The sequence below is a fragment of the Tympanuchus pallidicinctus genome, unplaced genomic scaffold, assembly GCF_026119805.1.
Source record: "Tympanuchus pallidicinctus isolate F22 unplaced genomic scaffold, pur_lepc_1.0 scaffold5, whole genome shotgun sequence".
Classification (NCBI taxonomy): Eukaryota; Metazoa; Chordata; class Aves; order Galliformes; family Phasianidae; genus Tympanuchus; species Tympanuchus pallidicinctus.
In genome coordinates this window covers 48,929,686-48,948,257 of record NW_026294769.1, presented here as the reverse complement: position 1 = coordinate 48,948,257, position 18,572 = coordinate 48,929,686, and the positions used below count along the sequence as shown (strand labels likewise).

Here is an 18,572-nt window from a genome sequence, read left to right as displayed (position 1 = left end):
AGGGAGCGGGAGGGGCAGCGCTGAGCTCTGCTCTGTGTGACAGCGACAGGGCCTGAGGGAAGACAAACCATGGTCATTATTCAGCACAGCGTATGGAGGTGCAGCAAAAGAGCAGACAGTATATGAGTGTGTGGATGCGCTGTGTGGTGGTGGAGTGCTGGGATGGATTTTTTCAGGAGGAAAGAATATTTAGAAGTGGAAAGGTGCACCTGGAATTAAAAAAAAAAAAAAAGAAAAAAAGATTTCACAGAGTGAAGGACAAGAAAGCTACATTTTTACAAACAAGCAATTTTGTAACATTTGAAAAAGTGAAATTTAGTTTTCAAGAGAGGTCAGTGTCTCAGGCTCCCAGAGTCAGCCAGCCGCGTGTTCTGAGTCTCACTGGGAAGCTGATTACATCCTCTCAGCTGGTGTAGAGCTCATACTGCTAGACAGGAATGACTGATAATTTATAGACAGACAGACGGGAATGAGGGTGCAGAAAAGAGGAAGATACGTCTCATCAGTGACACAGATCACTCCATTTGAGTTTGAAAATCATCTAAATTTAACCTGAGCACTGTTCTGTTCCTTAACCATAAGTTTTTCAGGGTGGAACTCTTTCTGTGTTCTACTTCTGCACATCCTGTTTCACCCGCATACTTTCTGGTATTAGATGTACTTTGTTGATCCTTCATATCACATCCAATGTATTAGTTTTCATTTTTTAGCTGAATTAAGGCATTTCAGTGAGAGACATAATTTCCTTGTACACCAAAAGTTTCGACATGAAGCTCTATGGAGCTGTTCAAGAAGTATCAGCATGATACAGCCAATTTTTTTTTTATTATCATCGTTAGATCTAGGAGCACCCATGTTTACAGTAAGTCTATGTCCCACTTCTTGCCCCTCTCCATAAGAATAAGGAAAATATCAAGATCTCCAGGATGATATTTGAGAGTATTTTACAGTTTAGATGTGAGTACTTGTGACACCTAGTGGTCCTGGAAAAAAATGCAAATATTTTAGAGGAAAAGGAAATGGTGGGTGGATAGGGCAGAGAAAAGAGGGATCCAGTATCACCTGCTGGAAGATAGTTAATATAATATCCAGGCAAAAGATGCTGATGAGCAAATTTCTTCCCTAGGGATGTTGCACATTTGTCTGAGGCAGAAGCTCTTTGTACCAAATAACATAAGCAATGGAAAAGTTCAGCTCTATGAAAACTTCTGAGGGGGGTAAGACTGGATGGTTGTGGGTGGTTGGGTAAGATGCTTAGGCCCAAATCCTGTTTGTGACAAAGGAGGTGAGCACAGAAGCTGTGGGTGATGGCATCAACTTCACATTACAGGGACAACTTAAGGACACACCTGGTATAGATCAATTCCAATGATTCATGCAATCTCACGTCATGGAAGGAGGATGTTGGGGGTGCTGGGAGGAATATAGTTTACTGTGGGCTCTATACAAAATCATCCATTAAATGAAAAACTTCAGCAATGTACCACCACTCAAGACTTTCCCTATATTCAACCAAAAAATGTGGATGATTCTCAGGCTGTAGATTCAGACCTTAGGTGCTCTAAACTGCTGCGTGAAGAAGCCTGTTTTAACATCCTTAACAAGATCCCTTGCATTATGTGAACTTTGTAAGAAGAAGATCAAGACAAGACACCTGTCTGATGCACATCAAGTCATGGAAAGATGCCATAACTAGGCAGCATAAAATGTGCTAGCTGATTACTTGAGAGCCTGAACCTAGAAATCCACAGCCTGCTTACTTCTGCAAAGCATGGCTTTTCACCATTCACTCAGACTAGTGACTCAAGCATGCAAAATGCCTTGTTCCTCCTGTGTTGAAGGTTCCTGGAAGAAAAGTGATTTTGATGATGGAGATCACCACATGATATCTTTGGGCAATTTCTAGCAGAAATCAAAAAAGTCCAATGCATAATTTGCAAAACTTTCTCAGAGACAAGTAAAATAATAATAGTATCCTGATAATTCCTATGCAGTTGTCTCTTAACTCAAAATACCCATCTGAAGGTGTTTAAATAGGGATAACATAAAACAAAGCCAGTTTATTTCATAGCTAAGCAAGTTTGCACAGCTAGATAACAGAGCTATTAAAACACCGCTTGTACATATTCATTTATATATGCATGGCTTGTATACACTTAGTGTGATTCATGAGTTGGAGTACGTGGTGTGATTCACACAGCTTCTGTGAGATTTGTCAGGTAATGAGTATGTGTGCACCTCCTACTGTAGCATGGCTTCAAGCGTTGCACTGTATGAATGTATGTCTCTGGAAGACAACAAAATACATTTGCAGTAGGCTTTGCAGCTGACTGCTTACTGCACAAACTCTGCCATCTGGTATTTCCAGGTCATGTCTGCCCCTCGTCCCTACCTCTGTAGGAGCAGAGAAACTCAGCTGAGTGCTTCAGGTTAGCTTAGGTGAGATGTATCTGACCCCAGTGTAACACAGATGTTGTAACTCCCATCAGATGCTATGGCTACATTTCCCAATTAAAGGATAAAGCTTAAATACAAGTAACTGCAAGATTTAAGTCTCCAGAAGAAGTATTAGAGCAAGACTATCCTATGCCACTCCCAAAGCTACTCTCAGACTTTGCAAATGGTAATTTTTCTTGGACTGCTTAGCTTCAGTTTCTTGTCTGAGGAAGCATTGTTAGGTGTTCTTTGTAGAAAGCTGCAAGAGAAATAATAGAGAGAAATGTATTTTGTGAAACTGCTGCTACAACAATGGCAGGAAGAAAACAAATCTCCCATGGTAACCAAGGTGTAGGCTGTATGCCATCAGTTATAGAAGTAAATACTCGTCATATGGGAAAGTAATACAACTGGTGGTGGGAGTAAAACTATTCAGGATTCAGTTAAAAATGGGAAATGGATTGATTCTGTTCACTCAGTACCAAACTCTCATTTTCCCATGTGAATGAAACCTCAGGCTTGCAGGGAAGCCAAGAAATTATGACCTGTTGGCTCAGCAGAGAATCACAGACACTTTGCAGAGAGGGCACAGCACCAGCAGTGACAAGGGCAGCCTTATCATGCTGTTGTGATATAACTCAAGTTCAACTACACTCTGCCTTACATAAGTGTAGACTAAACAGAACCTGCAGAAGTAATCAGTTTGATAGTAAGATCTTCTCAGTCCATGATTCTTGTCTGCAATGCAGATAGCAGATGACCAGATGGAGTTGTCTTGTAGGTAAAGGCAGAGCCTGTAGGGAAGGGGAAATATAAAATGTGGAATGAGAAATTCAAGAGGTGGATTTGCCACCAAATGTTCACTTGTTAACAACAGTAAGGAAACCTTAATGTGAATGTCAGCACCCATTTCAACTTATATGATGGAGAGCAGGGCTTGCTGAACATTTATCTCAATAAAGACCAAGCAGTGGATGTTAGCACAGTGAGGCAGTGGCTGGTGAGTTTCAGCAGTGGTAATAGAGATGTGAAAGGAAAGCCACATTCCAGACAGCAATGCAGATTTTTATGGGTGCAGCATGGAGCTGAGAATTTGCTCTGTTAAACAGTGTTATTGTGCTCTTTGTATTTGTTACAGTTTCTATGGAAATAAATAGGAGGTATTATTTTCAGACCAACCAACATACTTGGTACAAATACATTAACTGCTTTCACTGTATAGGGTAGTCAAACATTAATTACAGCTTTCTATTCATCAATATGAAGTAACTATATAGGCATGATCAATAATATTGCATAATGCTTTATTGGTGTTTTCTTCAGAAAATGCTCCAATAAACATTAAACTAAAAAAAAGAGAGGCATTAGATCTTAAATTATTTTTCTAAATTTATATGTAATCACAACATTACTCAGTGAAATGTTATTGTAAGATGCAACTGAATATCTTCCTCAGTAATGTCTGTTGACACTACTCAAGGCCAATAAACAAAGTAAGGGAAATATTTTCTCCATGATACTGTGATTGAATAACACTCAGACATTAACATATATTTTGGTCTCTAGTGCTTTTCCACACATTTGTTATAGGTTTCATTTCAAGAATAATACAATGACAGTGTAATAAAACCATACTGGTAATGGTGATTCTCATTTTTGATGTAAATATTAGCCCAATTGACCTAACAGAATAAATGAGTAAATATACAAAACTAGCAACATTTTCTTTCTGATCAAATTCCCAGTGAGCTCTATTGTTAACATAAGTATTACAAAAAGTCAAGAAGGATGTTATAAAGAGTCAATAACATGTCTTAAAATTAATCATTTATTCTTGATCTCTCATTTTAGCTTTCAGTTACTAAAGCCCAATCTAAACTTACTGAAGCAGTACAAAGACTTCTGTTGGTATATAAGGCTGTCACTTCAAAAGATAGCATCAGTGCCTCATTGATAAACATTCTTAGCCCTTGATCTTAGCAGGAATCCAGCTCAGAAATCCATCTCAGTATGTGTCAGCCTGAAAGCAACTATTTACTCGTTGGTAAAATCTGTAGAATACATTATGAGACAGTGCTAATGTTCTCTTGAAACGTAAAGCAAATTGGAACAGGAACAGAGAAATCTCTCTGCAAAATCTTGGTTTATGAAGATCATGGAAGTGGAACAAAAACTCAAGTGACAAATAAAGTTATAAGCTAGGACAAAGGGAAATTCCAGTAGACTTCTAGACAACCTCTCATACAAAGTGTGCTTTTAATCACAACAGAGAATGTCCAGCTAATCCAAAGAAGTTAGTTATCTACAAGAATGGAAGCAAAGGCTGAGAGCTTTCGTATACAGAGCTTTATCTGAGACTTTTTTAAACATTCCAAAGGGTTTTGTACACTTTCTTTTCCAAGGATAGGTTTATGGTTCAGATTTGTGTTTGAGAAACACAAACAAGAGAAAAACCTCTAGGGAAATCTTTCTTCCCAGACTTACTATTTTACACTTGATATATCTAAAACATCTTTGACTTGTTTGGTTTTTTTTTCCATGTGTTCTTCTCCTCTACAAAGCAAGTGAGGACAAATGAGTTTAAAAATCTCTATGGAATATGTCTTGATCACTGACCACAGGAGAAGGACATCACTCAATCAAACTTAATGAGGATCACACATGTCCACCTCTGAAACCCACCAAAGTCCCTGTATATGGCATCCCTTCTTTCCAGTGTGTTGACTGCACCACACAGCTTGGTGTCATCAGCAAACCTGATCAGGGCACACTCAACCCAACTGTGTCACTGGCAAAGATTATATATAGTTCTGGTCTCAGTACCAACTCCTGAGGAACACCGCTTGTCACTAGTCTCCACCTAGACATTGGCCCATTGACTGCAACTCAACAATTCCTTTATCCACAAAGTCTGCCATCTTTCAAATCCATAGCTCTTAAATTTTTAGATTGTTTACTTCATTTGATTACCATAAACCTCTATTAGAAAATAGCATCACTGTGACTATTAAAAATTAGTTCAGTAGAGAATCACTTTTTGGGAAAGCACATTTACCTTCTTTCCTGGGTCAGAGCTAAATATTGGAGAAAACTGTGCTTAATAAAATTTCAGCACCAGAGTTAGAGCAAACTACATGTGGTCTATCTGCTGTGGCAGCACATAATTACCTTTCCATATGTAGGTCTGCATATTTCTCCCAGGATTCAGCTGAGAACAGCAGAACAGTTAAACTTTTCAGTTATCTAAATCTGAGGTTGATGTTGCTCAACCATATAGTGCATGAAAATCCAACTATCAGAATGACTACCACTGGATACCATTGCTGTACACTCAGTGTTCTTCATTCTCTCAGTGGTGAAAAACAGAAAGAGAAAGCCCATCAGCACCATGGGAAAAAAAAATAAGGGGGAATAGAGAGAGAGAAAGAGAGGCTAGACAAGATGCAGCTGTATTTATTACTGTCTTTCTTAATTCCTATTCTAACATCATGCCATCTGGACATTCAGAATCAAAATCAAAAGAGACCTGATAATCCTAATAGGAAAAAAGAAGAATCTTTGTGAAGAAAGCAAACATCCAGAGGGATAATGTGTAGGCTCAGATAAACATGAACTGTGCTATGGAAATACGTGACAAAGGGAAAGGACTGAGGCATCTGTGGTTTCTGTTTATAATCAATTAGCTTCCTCTCTCCTGCCACAGTTTCAGAAAAGCAGCCGTTGGTTTAGCTGCTTAAACAGGGGGACTGTATTCCATGAATTATGCCAAAAGAAAATGACTATTCAAGTAACGCCACCACTAAAAATATGAAGTTTGTATTTTTATCCTGAATCTCACCAAGAGAAAAAAATAAAAGAATAGAAACACTCCATTTTCTGAACATTGTTAGTCACAATTAAACATTGGTTGATGAAAAATTCAACATGAGCTGGCAGTGTGTCCTTGCAGCCCAGAAGGCCAACTGCATCCTGGGTTGCATCAAGAGAAGTGTGACCAGCAGGGCGAGGGAGGTGATTGTGCCCCTCTACTCTGCTCTTATGAGACCTAGCGTGGAGTACTGTGTTCAGTTCTGGAGCCCCCAAGAAGGACATGAAGTTATTGGAGCAAGTCTATTTATTATGATTTCAAATCTGCTGTTCACCATGTATGACCATATACCATGTCCTCAGAAGGCACCAAACCACAGCATGACATGCCCATGAGCTGTGCTGCAGCAAGCTCTCTCCCCACATCACTGTGCACCATGAGCCCAGACTGAAATCTGTGCTTAGTCCCTTAATTTTCTGTTTGGCACTTCACTGCACAACAAAATGAACTGCACCCTTAGAGACACAAGCACTTTTCTGAAGGTTGACTAATTAATTTTGAACAAGAACTGCCAAGAGGATCAAGTTCTGTGCATGTGGGAGCAAATGACCAGTTCTAGATATGTAGTAAACATGATCCTCAGAGTAGAACATTTATCATCTGGTGATTAATTTGAGAATGTACATCTGTGATTAATGATAAACATTTTATTTTTAACTCTTAATCATAATATTTGGGAATCAGTCAATTTTTGCAGGACATTATTTAGCTTGCACGTATTACAGTTATTACTGAAGCTTTATGTTTATTCTGAAACTACAATGGACTTCACCTGCAAATATGTCAGAGTGTAACTAAGAACATCTGATAGAGATAATTATTTTTGAAATAGTTTCACTGGAAAGGAAATTAAATTCACTCTTGGGAGTGTGGTCTCTAATAGTGTTTCCTTTTCCTCTGAAATAATAGCATAAAATAAAACCATTCTGGGAAGTGTCAACAAAATCTTAATTTGATGTATAAGGGCTGAAAAGCCAAAGCCAGAGAAGGAGAATCATGGGACAAAAATTGTTTACACAGATGCTGGACTGTCTCCAAAACAGTTCTAAATCCTACCAGGGCTGAACAATGGGACTGAAACAAGGCATCAAAGAAGAAATAATATATGTTAACTTGCTCCCATCTGCTATCACACCACGTGGGATTTTTTCCCCTACAAGTAGTCAATATAGTGTAAAGTTTTTCTGCTAATTGTGTAGTCATGTAATCAGGGAAGGAGTCAAAAACAAAGTTTTTATCAGAGTTGACCTGCGTTGCTGCTTTTGTTTTTGTACAACAGTTTCAGGTAGAATACAAGCAGTTGCTTCATAAAAGAATAAGGATGACTTTTTTTGGTGTAAAATCTGTAAGTATTTGAGCTGGAGACTAACTCCTCCACAGCCAGATCCAGCACCAGGCTGACACCCTGAGCTAACCTGAAATGGAGCACTTTACTTTCATCTTCTGACTTGAAGAAGAGCTGCTTTGAATGAATCATAGAATCATAGAATCACAGAAAGGACCACAATGATCATGTAGTTTCAACCCCCTGCTATGTGCAGAGTTGCCAACCAGCAGACCAGGCTGCCCAGAGCCACATCCAGCCTGGCCTTGAATGCCTCCAGGGATGGGGCATCCACAACCTCCTTGGGCAACCTGTTCCAGTGTGTCACCACCCTCTGTGTGAAAAAATTCCTCCTAATATCCAGTGTAAACCTCCCCTGTCTCAGTTTAAGGCCCCTTGTCCTATCACTAACCACCCTTGTAAACAGTCATTCCCTCTCCTGTTTATACACTCCCTTCAAGTACTGGAAGGCCACAATGAGATCTCCCCAGAGCTTTCTCTTCTCCAAGCAATGAACAACTTATGATCACTAAAATATATTGAACATAATACTATAAAGAAACAGGTAAGAGTTTATTGTTTATACTCACTAGAATATGCTAGACTTTTGGTTATAACCTGAAAGAAATTGAGTACTCAATTGAGTATTCAATGACTAATTTTATTTTTGGATGTTTGTTTCACAGATAATACTGTTGAAGTAGTCACTGGCAGAGCAAAACTGTCTTCCTACACTTGACCTCCACACTTGAAAAAATAATCATTGCCTTTTTTTAGGAGAGCTGACAGCTAACAGTGGGACCATAACCTCAGAAAACTTAGATTTCCCATCACTTACTTTGTTTTGTTAAAAAAAACTTTGATCTGGAGTGCATACATATGGTAGGGAAGGGAGAGGAAAAGGGAAAGGCTAGTATTAATCATAGACAGTGCAGACAGAGTAGGATGCCATTTTGAAATAAATCTTACAAACAAGCCATAACAGGGAAATCTTTAATTGTCTGAGAATCGTATAGAACCATACCCTCAACTCAAAGCACTGGACTTGTCATTACTTTAAGCTTTCTCTTTGAGCCATTTTACTTACAGCTTCAGTTTGCAGATGTTTTTTTTTTTTGTACCTCCAAAACATTTTCAAAATCACTCACTAATATGTTGTGCCAAAACTCATCTCATTTCATAATTCTGTAGCATTACAATGCAGTTCTGGATGTATAATGCACAATTTATTGTTTGTTTCTTCTCAAAAGTCTTCTTTTTAGCTATCTTATGTGATGTAGTGGACTATATAGAGTTGTGCACATCTCAGGACAACTGGTTATTTAACATTCATGAGAATATCGTATTTACAAACTTTATAAAGAGTACAACTACTGGGTTGTACTATAACAAATAGAATTTGGAAATAAATCATATTTTTAAGTCTTGAGAAGCATAAATCCGGGATGGCAGTATGACAAAATTGTTGTAACTACGTAATCTAGTCTAATACAGATGGGTTGAATATATATATGGTAGTTCCGGGTCATTGCATGTTTACGTTGAAGTCACCAGCAATAGAGGCTGAAACTAACTTCAGAATAAAGCAAACAAATATTTGAGCCTATGTAGGGAAATTAGTTCTGAAGAATTCTAGTTTCCTGTTGATCTATGTCTTCCAGCTGCTCAGCTTTCATATCTGAAGTAACTTATGCGTGCTGAAAGAGTTTATAAATGTTTTTCTTCCATTCAATGTTAAAATGCTACTTCCGTGTGAAGACTTTCCATCATCGAGGCACTTTGATGGCCTGTCCCCTTTATCAGGCCTCTTATTTTCATGACATTTGTAGATTTATTATTCTTGGGACCTCTAGCCTCTACTTCACATGTGGCCGAAATCAGAGGCAGGGAAACTCACACACATACACATACACAAGCCCTGTTTCCATAGGAAATCACTCTAAAAAGATAGTCTTCTGCCTTTTGTTTTACAAGAAATGATCTCACTGTAGTCAGAACGGATGTCCTATAAAAGACATTGCATGCTTTTCCCATTCAAATGAAAGATAAACAGTTAACAGCACTGAGTATGAGAAGAGTAAACAAGGAGCAGTAAGCGATAGACCAGTGACCACTGGGAAGTTTAATGGCCCACTCAAAGCAGCAGCAGCTTCCCTTCGTTTGGAAGGGAGGAATGGTTTTCAGATAGACTCATAGAATCAAAGAATATCCCAAGTTGGAAGAGATCCATAACGATCGTCAAGTCCAACTCCTGACTCCACACAGGACCACCCAAAAATCAGACCATATGTCTGAGAGCATTGTCCAGATGCTTCTTGAAGCAAGCTCTGAGTTCATGGCCACTTCCCTGAGGTCATATCATACCACACCACAGTATGACAGAATCAGAGGGACGGAAGGGACATCTGGAGACCAAGTCCAACCCCCCTGCCAAAGCAGGTTCCCTACAGTAGTTGGCACAGGAAGGAGTCCACATGAGTGCTGAACATCTCCAAGGAAAAAGACTCCAACACCTCCCGGGCAGCCTATTCCAATGCCCTGTCATATAATGCCACGGATTGTTGCATCTGTTTTCCTATCCCTATTTAGTCTATTTCTGATCATAAACTGAATAAGTTTCTCTTCATTTTTTTTTTTTTTTTCTGTTTCTATGGCAAAATTCCCTTCCCTAGTAACAAATAGCCTTATTATATATAACAAATAAATTCTTATTGAAAATAATAAATATTCCAATGCTACGTTAAGAGTCATCTTCCCTCTTTGGTAGGATGAACATAGAGATTAGAACTTTGAATTCAGTAATACAGTAGATGTAGATGTAATACAGTAGATTAGTGAGCAGCTAAAAAAGCCTAATAGACTTGGATTCTGCAATGGATTCTACAGTGATTGATTCTGCAAACTAGAAGCATACAATTACAGGATCCTCCAGACTTGAGAATTTGATAGAAATCTCCTCATTACTTGTCACTGAACAGTTTCAGACTTACAATATGCTTTTCTGGTATGACCAAACGTTATCTAAACCTTATAATTTAGTTCAATCTGACAACTCCTTGGAAGAAATGTAGTATGTAGTCTCCATTTCCCAAGCATAATAAAATTAATATTCAAGACATTGATATTTCTGAGTATTTATTGTGGTACTTTAAAGCATATGAACTCCATTTATAGATGTTTCAAGTAAGTTCAAAAAATAAAATGAGGCTTTAAGTTTTAGGCAGTATTTCAGCAGGTTTTGGTTAAGAGTTTTTAGAAAGTTACTGGACAGGAAATATGAATTTTGCTAGGAAAACAAAGAGCACACTCAAATTAAGGCCTCCTTGAAGCAAAGTACTTACGTGCTTACTTATGTTATCATGTCTACTAGCTCACTAGTGTATATATTTTTTCAGATAAGAAATCTGTGGGTTTCAAACATGAAAAAAAAAACCCCAATCCCTGAAAATACATTCCTCTATCTAGAGGCCAACAAGGTTTATCACTTATTTATACCAGTGCATTCAATTTACTTTGTAACGCGTAAGATAGAAACAACTGCAGTGCCTGAACCTTGAACGTTTTTTTTCTATTCCAGATTTTATTACCTTAGCCATTAAAGATGAAAAGGCTGGTTAAAATTTAGTTCGTTGTTAACTGTTCATTACCATTATTTGCATTATCTTGTAGGGAAGGCAATTTGCAGTAAAGCCTAAAACCAAACTGAATTTTTATAAAACCTCACTTTAAAATTTTACTATAGCAACAACATTTGCGCTTAATATATTTGAAAATTTTATTTAATAGCCTCATATGTTCAGAATAGTTACATAATAGTTACATCACGGCTTTTAAAAAGGATTGCACTCAGCTACTCAGTCCATTGAAATACTAGAAAACAGGGAAAAGGAAATCATGGAGTGTAGAGGAGCTCCGTCCACTGGACTGAGTTGTTTGTAGCAAGTTCCTACTGAATTTGAAGATGTTCTCATGCCTTCTGGTAGACTCTAACGCACTTGACACCATTCATGTCACATTCCTAGAAGATAAAGAAATGAATTCATTCATTTGCCTTGCCTCAGTACAGAACGTAAGAAAAAAGGGCTGCAGGTCAGGATTTTTAGAGCTTTGTTTCAGGCTACTGACTGGCAGCACTCAAACCGGGCAGTAGGGCTGAACTCACCACCACCAACTGTCCATCCACAAGTTTCCGTGTGATTATGGTCTTCTTGCCATCCCATTCCTGCTCCTGGATCAATGACCCATCATCTTTCAAGCTGACAAGTGTCTGAAAAACAGAATCTAAGTGTTCATATTTTACCAACAGCATTTATTGAAGGCTGATGCTGCCCGACCTACTTTCTTCCAAAGGAAAAAATCCCACTCCATCTCACTCAGTAATAATTTTGCCATTGAAATCTACAAAGCCAGGATATTCTCTTAATTTTTTATTGATCCTCTTCTTACATTAGCTGACTGTTCACTTCCTGCCCTGACACATTCCTGCATACAACAAACCTTTGACAGCATGCACAACTTCAATAACAAGAGCGGATGACATTCTCTGTTCATGTCTCTGTGAAAGGGCTTTGAGCTTTTGTGTAGCATTTATTCGATCTTGCAAAAATAGATGAATTGCCAGCATGTGGTTGAAGAGATGGGGAACAGTACATAGAGAGCACTCACACCAGCAGATAAAGGAGACATATTTGAGGGTTTCTTTGTGTTTAACTTCCTTTTGGGTTAATGTTCTTCCTACTCAGTGCAAAGAGATGCTTTTGTTGCCTTATGAAACTGGAGTCTAGGGACTGACATTCACTTTTATGCCTGGTGTATAGTCCCTGCACACTGAGCTAATCTCTTGTTATGCAAATAGGAGAGGTTGAACAGTCGGGTCAGCTGCAGGGCTGCACTGCCACTGATTAAACATCAATGGGATTTTTTCCATAGGCTTCCAATAAAGTGGCATTTGGCTTTAAAATGGATTTAAAGGTCTGTTAGTTTTACTAACACAATGCTTGTTTAACAAATTGAAGGCAACAGTACACAAGACAAGATTAGTTTCAGCATTTTCCCTCTTTGGAAATTGCTTGATCCAGAAAAAATCAATAGATTTCAATGATACTTATAGTGACAGCTGTTCATCAAATAAAAGCACTGTTAGCAAGGATGCCAAAGCTGACTTCTAAATACTGCCTTCATCCACAAAACACCCAAAGAACTGTGTTTATTCATCAGAAAGTCCAGAATACTGACCTGAGTTTTTCTGCCATCTAATGTGTTTTCCTCAAACTTCTCACCGATCTTGAAACTGAACTGTGAAGTTTTGAAGGTGCTTTCTGTTTTCACAGTGATTGTATCCCCCTCCTTAATGATGTAAACATCTGGTTTCGCCATGCTTCCCATTTTTCTCATGGCCATACCCACACCTGCAAGGCAAGAGGCACAGTGTCACAAAGTCAGTTAAACCCCAAGGCTTATGGCCACACAGGAATTCAAATACTTAATTCCCATTTAATTAGGAGCTCAAGTATGCTTGAGAATCAAAGCTCAAGAGTCCCAAAGAAATAGGATGTTTTAAATTATCCATTGATGGGGAAGGAAAAAAGCTTGTTTGCAAGGTTATTCCTTTGCTTCCTCAAAGAGTTACAGCTAAATTTGTGTTCCGCTTTAGAGGACTCACAAATGTTCTGAAACTCAGCACTGATTTTTTTCCAAACAGAAATAAGTATTAAACAGGAAAAGAAACACAAAAGCATCAACAAATATATATAAAAAATAATGTTCTGAATGCTTGGAACATTCTAAAGCATGGGTGTCCAACCTTTTGGCTTGCCTAGACTGCGCTGAGTGAAAAGAAATCATCTTGGACAGCATATAAAACATATAGTTAATGTATATAAGTAACAAAACATTTTTTCTATTTTTTATTAAAACATAAAAAGGAGGGAAACAAGACCATAAAACAAGCGGATTGAGCATGTATGGTCTATAGAATTAATTGACAGGTAATTCCACTTGCACATCTATTTCAACGTAAAAGGCAGTCTTCAATCATGCTGTACACAATTGCAAATGTGCAGTTTTTAATAAAATGTCAACTCTTGTTTCCTGTCTCCAAAATACTGGCTTCTGAATGAGAATGCTCCTGTTACATGAAATACTGCTCACAGGCAACTTGCAGGCAAGACTTTTGGAAATGACTGGAAATTCAACACATTATGGGTATCAACTGGAGACTTGTAGTCCTCAAAATGCTCCAGCACCTAAAAGATTCCCCATCTCAGCCTCTGTGTGTGCTTTGCTTGAGTCTTTTTGATCTGAAGGATGAAGATAGAAATAAGAGGATATTCAAGCAACAAACTGGACTCCATGGAATGGGAAAGTACAGATCTGCACCAAGTGCAGATAAGCAACCAAATGGATCAAGAAGTGCCACCAAGTGGGTGTGTAGTTAAAAGTGCTGTCGCGTCCAGCTCAGCCCCATGCTGCAGTGCACAGGATGCTTGGGTGAGGGCTGAGTCCATGAAACAAAGATTACGGTTTCCTTAGGAGGTGCAAATTTAAGAAAGAAATTTCCAGCCATTGCTTCTCCAAAATCAGACAAGATTCCAGCAGTGAGCCATGAGCACGAACCTGCAGAGCACAAGCTGGTCCTCTTGTGTTCGGGTGGTCTGGTGAAACTGCAAGGTACTGTCAAGATGACCCCCCCCATCCCTTTGCTGTTGTCCAGTCCATGGTGAGTTACTGATCAGCTACATCTTGAAATCCAGCTACAGAGGTGGGCAGAGTTATTCTTTCCATGCAGCAAGCAGTGAAATGAAAACGTTCTTATCCTGGGAATTGTCTTCTACACTGACTGAGCAGAATGTGCAGAATCACAGCACATCTCAGCTGGATCACGGGCAGAGCTTGCTAAGCAGTCAGCAATCTGCCCGAATTGCAGTTGTAACAAAGAAAAGCGACCGGCTTAAGATTGCGATCTAGAAGCAAGCTGACTGCTCGCTGCCTACACACAGGAGCTCTGTGAGTCACCCCACTTCATTTCTACTGTGAAGCTGCAGCTCCTGCTTAGCACCCTGGCATCCTTAAACACAGCTGAGTGGATCCCAGCTCAAATGTCTGAATCTCCTCCATCACAGTCTTCCGAGAGGCTCAGCCCAAAAGGTTTTTTTTTCACACCCAGCACACACCGACAGGCATCATAAATGTGATCACAGCCGCCATCTCTTGCACACCGTAACTGTAGCGCTGCCTTTTGTATTTTACAAGAAGAACGCCTGACCTAAATTCCTTCCTCTCCTCCTCCAAAGAGGCTCAAAGCAAAACTTCCCCCTTCTTGAAAAAGCATCCCAGCCTTCAGCACTGAATAAACGCAGAGAACAACAGCTTCTGAGTACACAGCCACTGCAACGTCTATCACCTGTCAGCTGGGATGCTCACGGGGATGCAGGAAACTGCTCTCGATTCAGCACCGCCGTGCTGCAGAATGTACAGCAGCCCAAGGCTGCGGACAGCGCGCCGTGCGCTGCGCGCGTAGAGCAGCCCGCGGAGCGCAGCCAGCCCCGGGCACCACGTGCAGCTGATCCGCTTCGGGTCGCACCCGCCCGGCTAGAGGAGGCCCGGTTCCGCGCTCTGCCCGGCTCCGGGCGGCGCCACCTCGACCCGCGGCCCCGCATCCCCCGCGCCGAGCCGGCCCTCTCCGTCCGCGGCACCGCGCCAGGCAGTAATCCGGGCTCGGCAGCCGGCGGGAGGGGGAGCGGCGGGGATGTGCCTGCGGGCACCGGCATCTGCCAGCGGTGCGAAAGAAATAAGGAAAAGAATAATTTTAAGACGAGATTTCCCACACTGTACGACGAGGAGGAGGTGGCCGTGCCGGGATCGGAACGCGGAGCCCGCGATGCCGCAACCCGGAGCAGCCGAGGATTCCCCCCGCGGACCTTGGACAGAGCCTCGGCGGCGGCTCCGGGCCGAACCGCGGGGTGCCGGGCTCCCTGCCCGAGGCGGAGAGCCCCCGTCTCCTTACCCAGCTCCTTCATGTACTCCTCAAAGCCCTCGCTGGAGACCAGGCACCATTTGCCTAAAAACGCGTCGATGGCCATGGCGATGGCGGCGGCTGTAGCGGCGTACCCGGTGACGCTGGGAGGCAGAAGGACGGACAGCAGTGGGGCCGCAGCCTCCTTTATAGTGGGGCCGGGGACATGTGCCGCCGGGGAGAGCCAATGGGGCTCCCGCCGCGCCCCGGCCCCTTCCCCGCCGAGCCCCCGCCCGCTGAGTCCCGCCCGCGGCGGCGGCGACAAGAGCGGGCACGTAGTGCTGCCCTTCTTCCTCCTCCTCCTGCAGCCACGCGCACACACACACACACACACACATACGCACACGCACACGCACGCACCTCCCTGCCCTCACACCTGCAGTCCCACAGCCCGGGTACCAGCAACCCTCGGGCACGGGGGGGGGTGGGCACTGCTGGGGATGTCTCAGCCTTCACGCTTCTTCGGATGAAGAAGAAAAAATCCACCCGGCGCCTCCTGCTGCAAATGGATCCAAAAGTGGCTGCTGGGATTTGGGCTGCAAGGAGGCTTTGGAATTCTGGAGCGCTGGATCCTAAACTGCACCATTTGTTACAAATCATAGTAATGGTTGTGCTATTTTTATGGGTATTTCAGGTAGGACAGAACATGGGGCACGGAAACAGAGCAATAAATCATAGACTCAGGATGTCCCAAGTTGGAAGAGCTCCATTACAGACATCAAATCCAATTCCTGGCTCCAAACAAGGTCACCCAAAAATCAGACCATAAATACTCAGCATTCCAAAACTGCTTATTGGCCCTTCCCATCAAGCCCCCGTATCGCTTGCCACGTCACATCATACCACACTGCAGCAGTGTGGGGCTCACTGCAGATCCAGCATACCTGTTACTCACACACATCAATGGGCAGTAAACACAATTTACCTAAGCACAGAATTTACACATATGCTTATCACACAATCGTAGAATTGCAGAATACCCTGAGTTGGAAGGGACCTGTAACTACCATTGAGTTCAACTCCTGGCTCCACACAGGACCACTCAAAATTCAAACCATGATTGCTGTAGATAGGAAGAAAACAAAGCATTCGTGCAACCTCATGCTTTTGCACAGGGAAAATGTGGATTTGATCTTAGTGCATCTGCAGTACCCTAATTCCTACTTCTGACAGGAAAGCACTGCAGTCGCCATTGCTGCAAACTGGCACCATCATGTAACATCCATGAAGTTACTTGCTCTGTGAGGCCAATCTTCTGTCAGATTCTGTCAGTGCACTGGGAGACCTACTGTCTTATTTTGTGAGAACGCTGCTATTTCCGAGTCACAACAGAAATCCTGACTCCAGTGTATCCCAAAGTGAGATTTCCAGCAGCAGGACTATGCCAGTCATTGTCCCTTTAACCTTGCACCCAAATGGATGAAACTCAGAACCACCACCTCTTGACCAGCAAACTAAAATCTGAATCTGTGCCTGGTACCCGTGAGGGTTTGGTGGACTAGTGGTGGCTCCATGTTAGTACCTTTGTGGAAGAGCTAGAGTCTGAGGTGTCAAAAGTGGGTAAGACAGTGAAGTCTCTGTGCTGGTTCCAGAGATGGTGCTGTGAATTCGGGTGTTTGGTGCTTCCATTTGCACATAGCAGTGATGCAGTGCAGCAGAGCTAAACGAATCAGTTTAAAGGTTTAATACCTTCTAGAAAAGGTCAGATTTATCACACACTACACCATCAGCTCCTTTTTCAGCTGGGAAATTTTAAGCCCTTCTATTTAACTAACCTTCCCTAGTGAGCTGCCTTTAATTACCTTCAGCCTCTCTGGCAAGATGTTTTCTTTTAATATGCAAACAATGCTGTAGCGTCTGTCATAAGGCAGCATCCCACATTGCTTTTTCATCATTAAGCAGCTACACTGAAACACAAGACTTTCAGCTTCCTTCCACTTTTGTCTCTGTGGGGTTTTTTGGTTGGTTGGCTGTGTGGTTGGTTGCTTTCTGTCTTGTGCAAGAGTCATCAGAGTAAATTTTAAATTAGGCTGATGTTCACTAATTCATGTTAGCAGAAGCAAAATTCTGTCTGTTGTGCAGTTCCTTTCAGAAAGGATGAATTAATCATCTCTCACTTAGGTCTTAGGAAATATTTAGTCTTGTAAAACAGGGATGATTTCTAGAAATAGAAATCTTGGCTTTCGTTCACCTCTGCTAGCAAAGAATTTCTGATCCACATTTCTGCAGCACTGCCTGCAGATGGTTTATGATATGCAAACACACAGGTGTAAGTGCTGCTAATGCAACAGAAGATGTAAAATCCACTATTTCCATCTAGTGGTGAGACAGTATTCCTGGATCTGAAGTATATGGAGATCACTTATCTACCTGTATGGAAGGCACCTGTATTTTTAATCCTCCCACAAGTCATTTGTTTTGATTTACTCTCCTTAGAAAATGTTCAGGTCTAGGCATGTAAGTTCATACGCAGCATCAACAAGATGAGAGAGTCTTATCTCTCTTTTCTGAAAAGCAGACTGCTAGGATTCAGTGACAACTCTTTCAGTTCTTACCAAAATCAAGTGTTCTGCAAGTTTAATCCAGTGATTTAGATTACTGACGGTGATACTGTCAGTGCCACATCTCAAAAATCCTTTGAAACAGGAGAGTGCTGAAATTTGTGGTATCTCAAGTAAATAAATTAACTAGAAGGACCAGATGTGTCCTTTTGGGTGGGGTACAAGTGGAGCAGACTACCAAATATACTTTATTTTTTTACTATTTACAATATTTAAAATATTACATATATGTTGACCAAACATTTCAAAGGTGATGGAAGGCAGCTCCTTATTTTGAGAGCCAAAATGAAATGGTTGAATATTCAGAGATGCTTGGGCCTCAGCCATCTGTCTCTGTAAATCCCAAAGCTCTATAAATCCTGCCTGATT

General features: G+C 41.2%; 1 protein-coding gene across 1 annotated transcript; it reads right to left on the bottom strand.

Annotated features, from left to right (window-relative positions):
- Positions 1 to 10,746: 10,746 nt before the first annotated feature.
- LOC128091289 (fatty acid-binding protein 5) lies at positions 10,747 to 15,776 on the bottom strand. Its single transcript, XM_052704362.1, has 4 exons — positions 15,634 to 15,776; positions 12,864 to 13,036; positions 11,791 to 11,895; positions 10,747 to 11,646 (listed from the first exon to the last, which is right to left on the bottom strand). Exons 1-4 carry the CDS (start codon positions 15,707 to 15,709, stop codon positions 11,596 to 11,598), a joined length of 405 nt encoding a protein of 134 aa, XP_052560322.1. The 5' UTR covers positions 15,710 to 15,776; the 3' UTR covers positions 10,747 to 11,595.
- Positions 15,777 to 18,572: the final 2,796 nt, after the last annotated feature.

Excerpts from the sequence above, each read along its gene's own strand:
- LOC128091289 (XM_052704362.1), bottom strand. The coding sequence starts at position 15,709 with ATGGCCATCGACGCGTTTTTAGGCAAATGGTGCCTGGTCTCCAGCGAG. Across the intron at positions 13,037-15,633 it reads GGAGTACATGAAGGAGCTGG|GTGTGGGTATGGCCATGAGA; the intron begins GTAAGGAGACGG and ends CTTGCCTTGCAG. Across the intron at positions 11,896-12,863 it reads TAGATGGCAGAAAAACTCAG|ACACTTGTCAGCTTGAAAGA; the intron begins GTCAGTATTCTG and ends TCTGTTTTTCAG.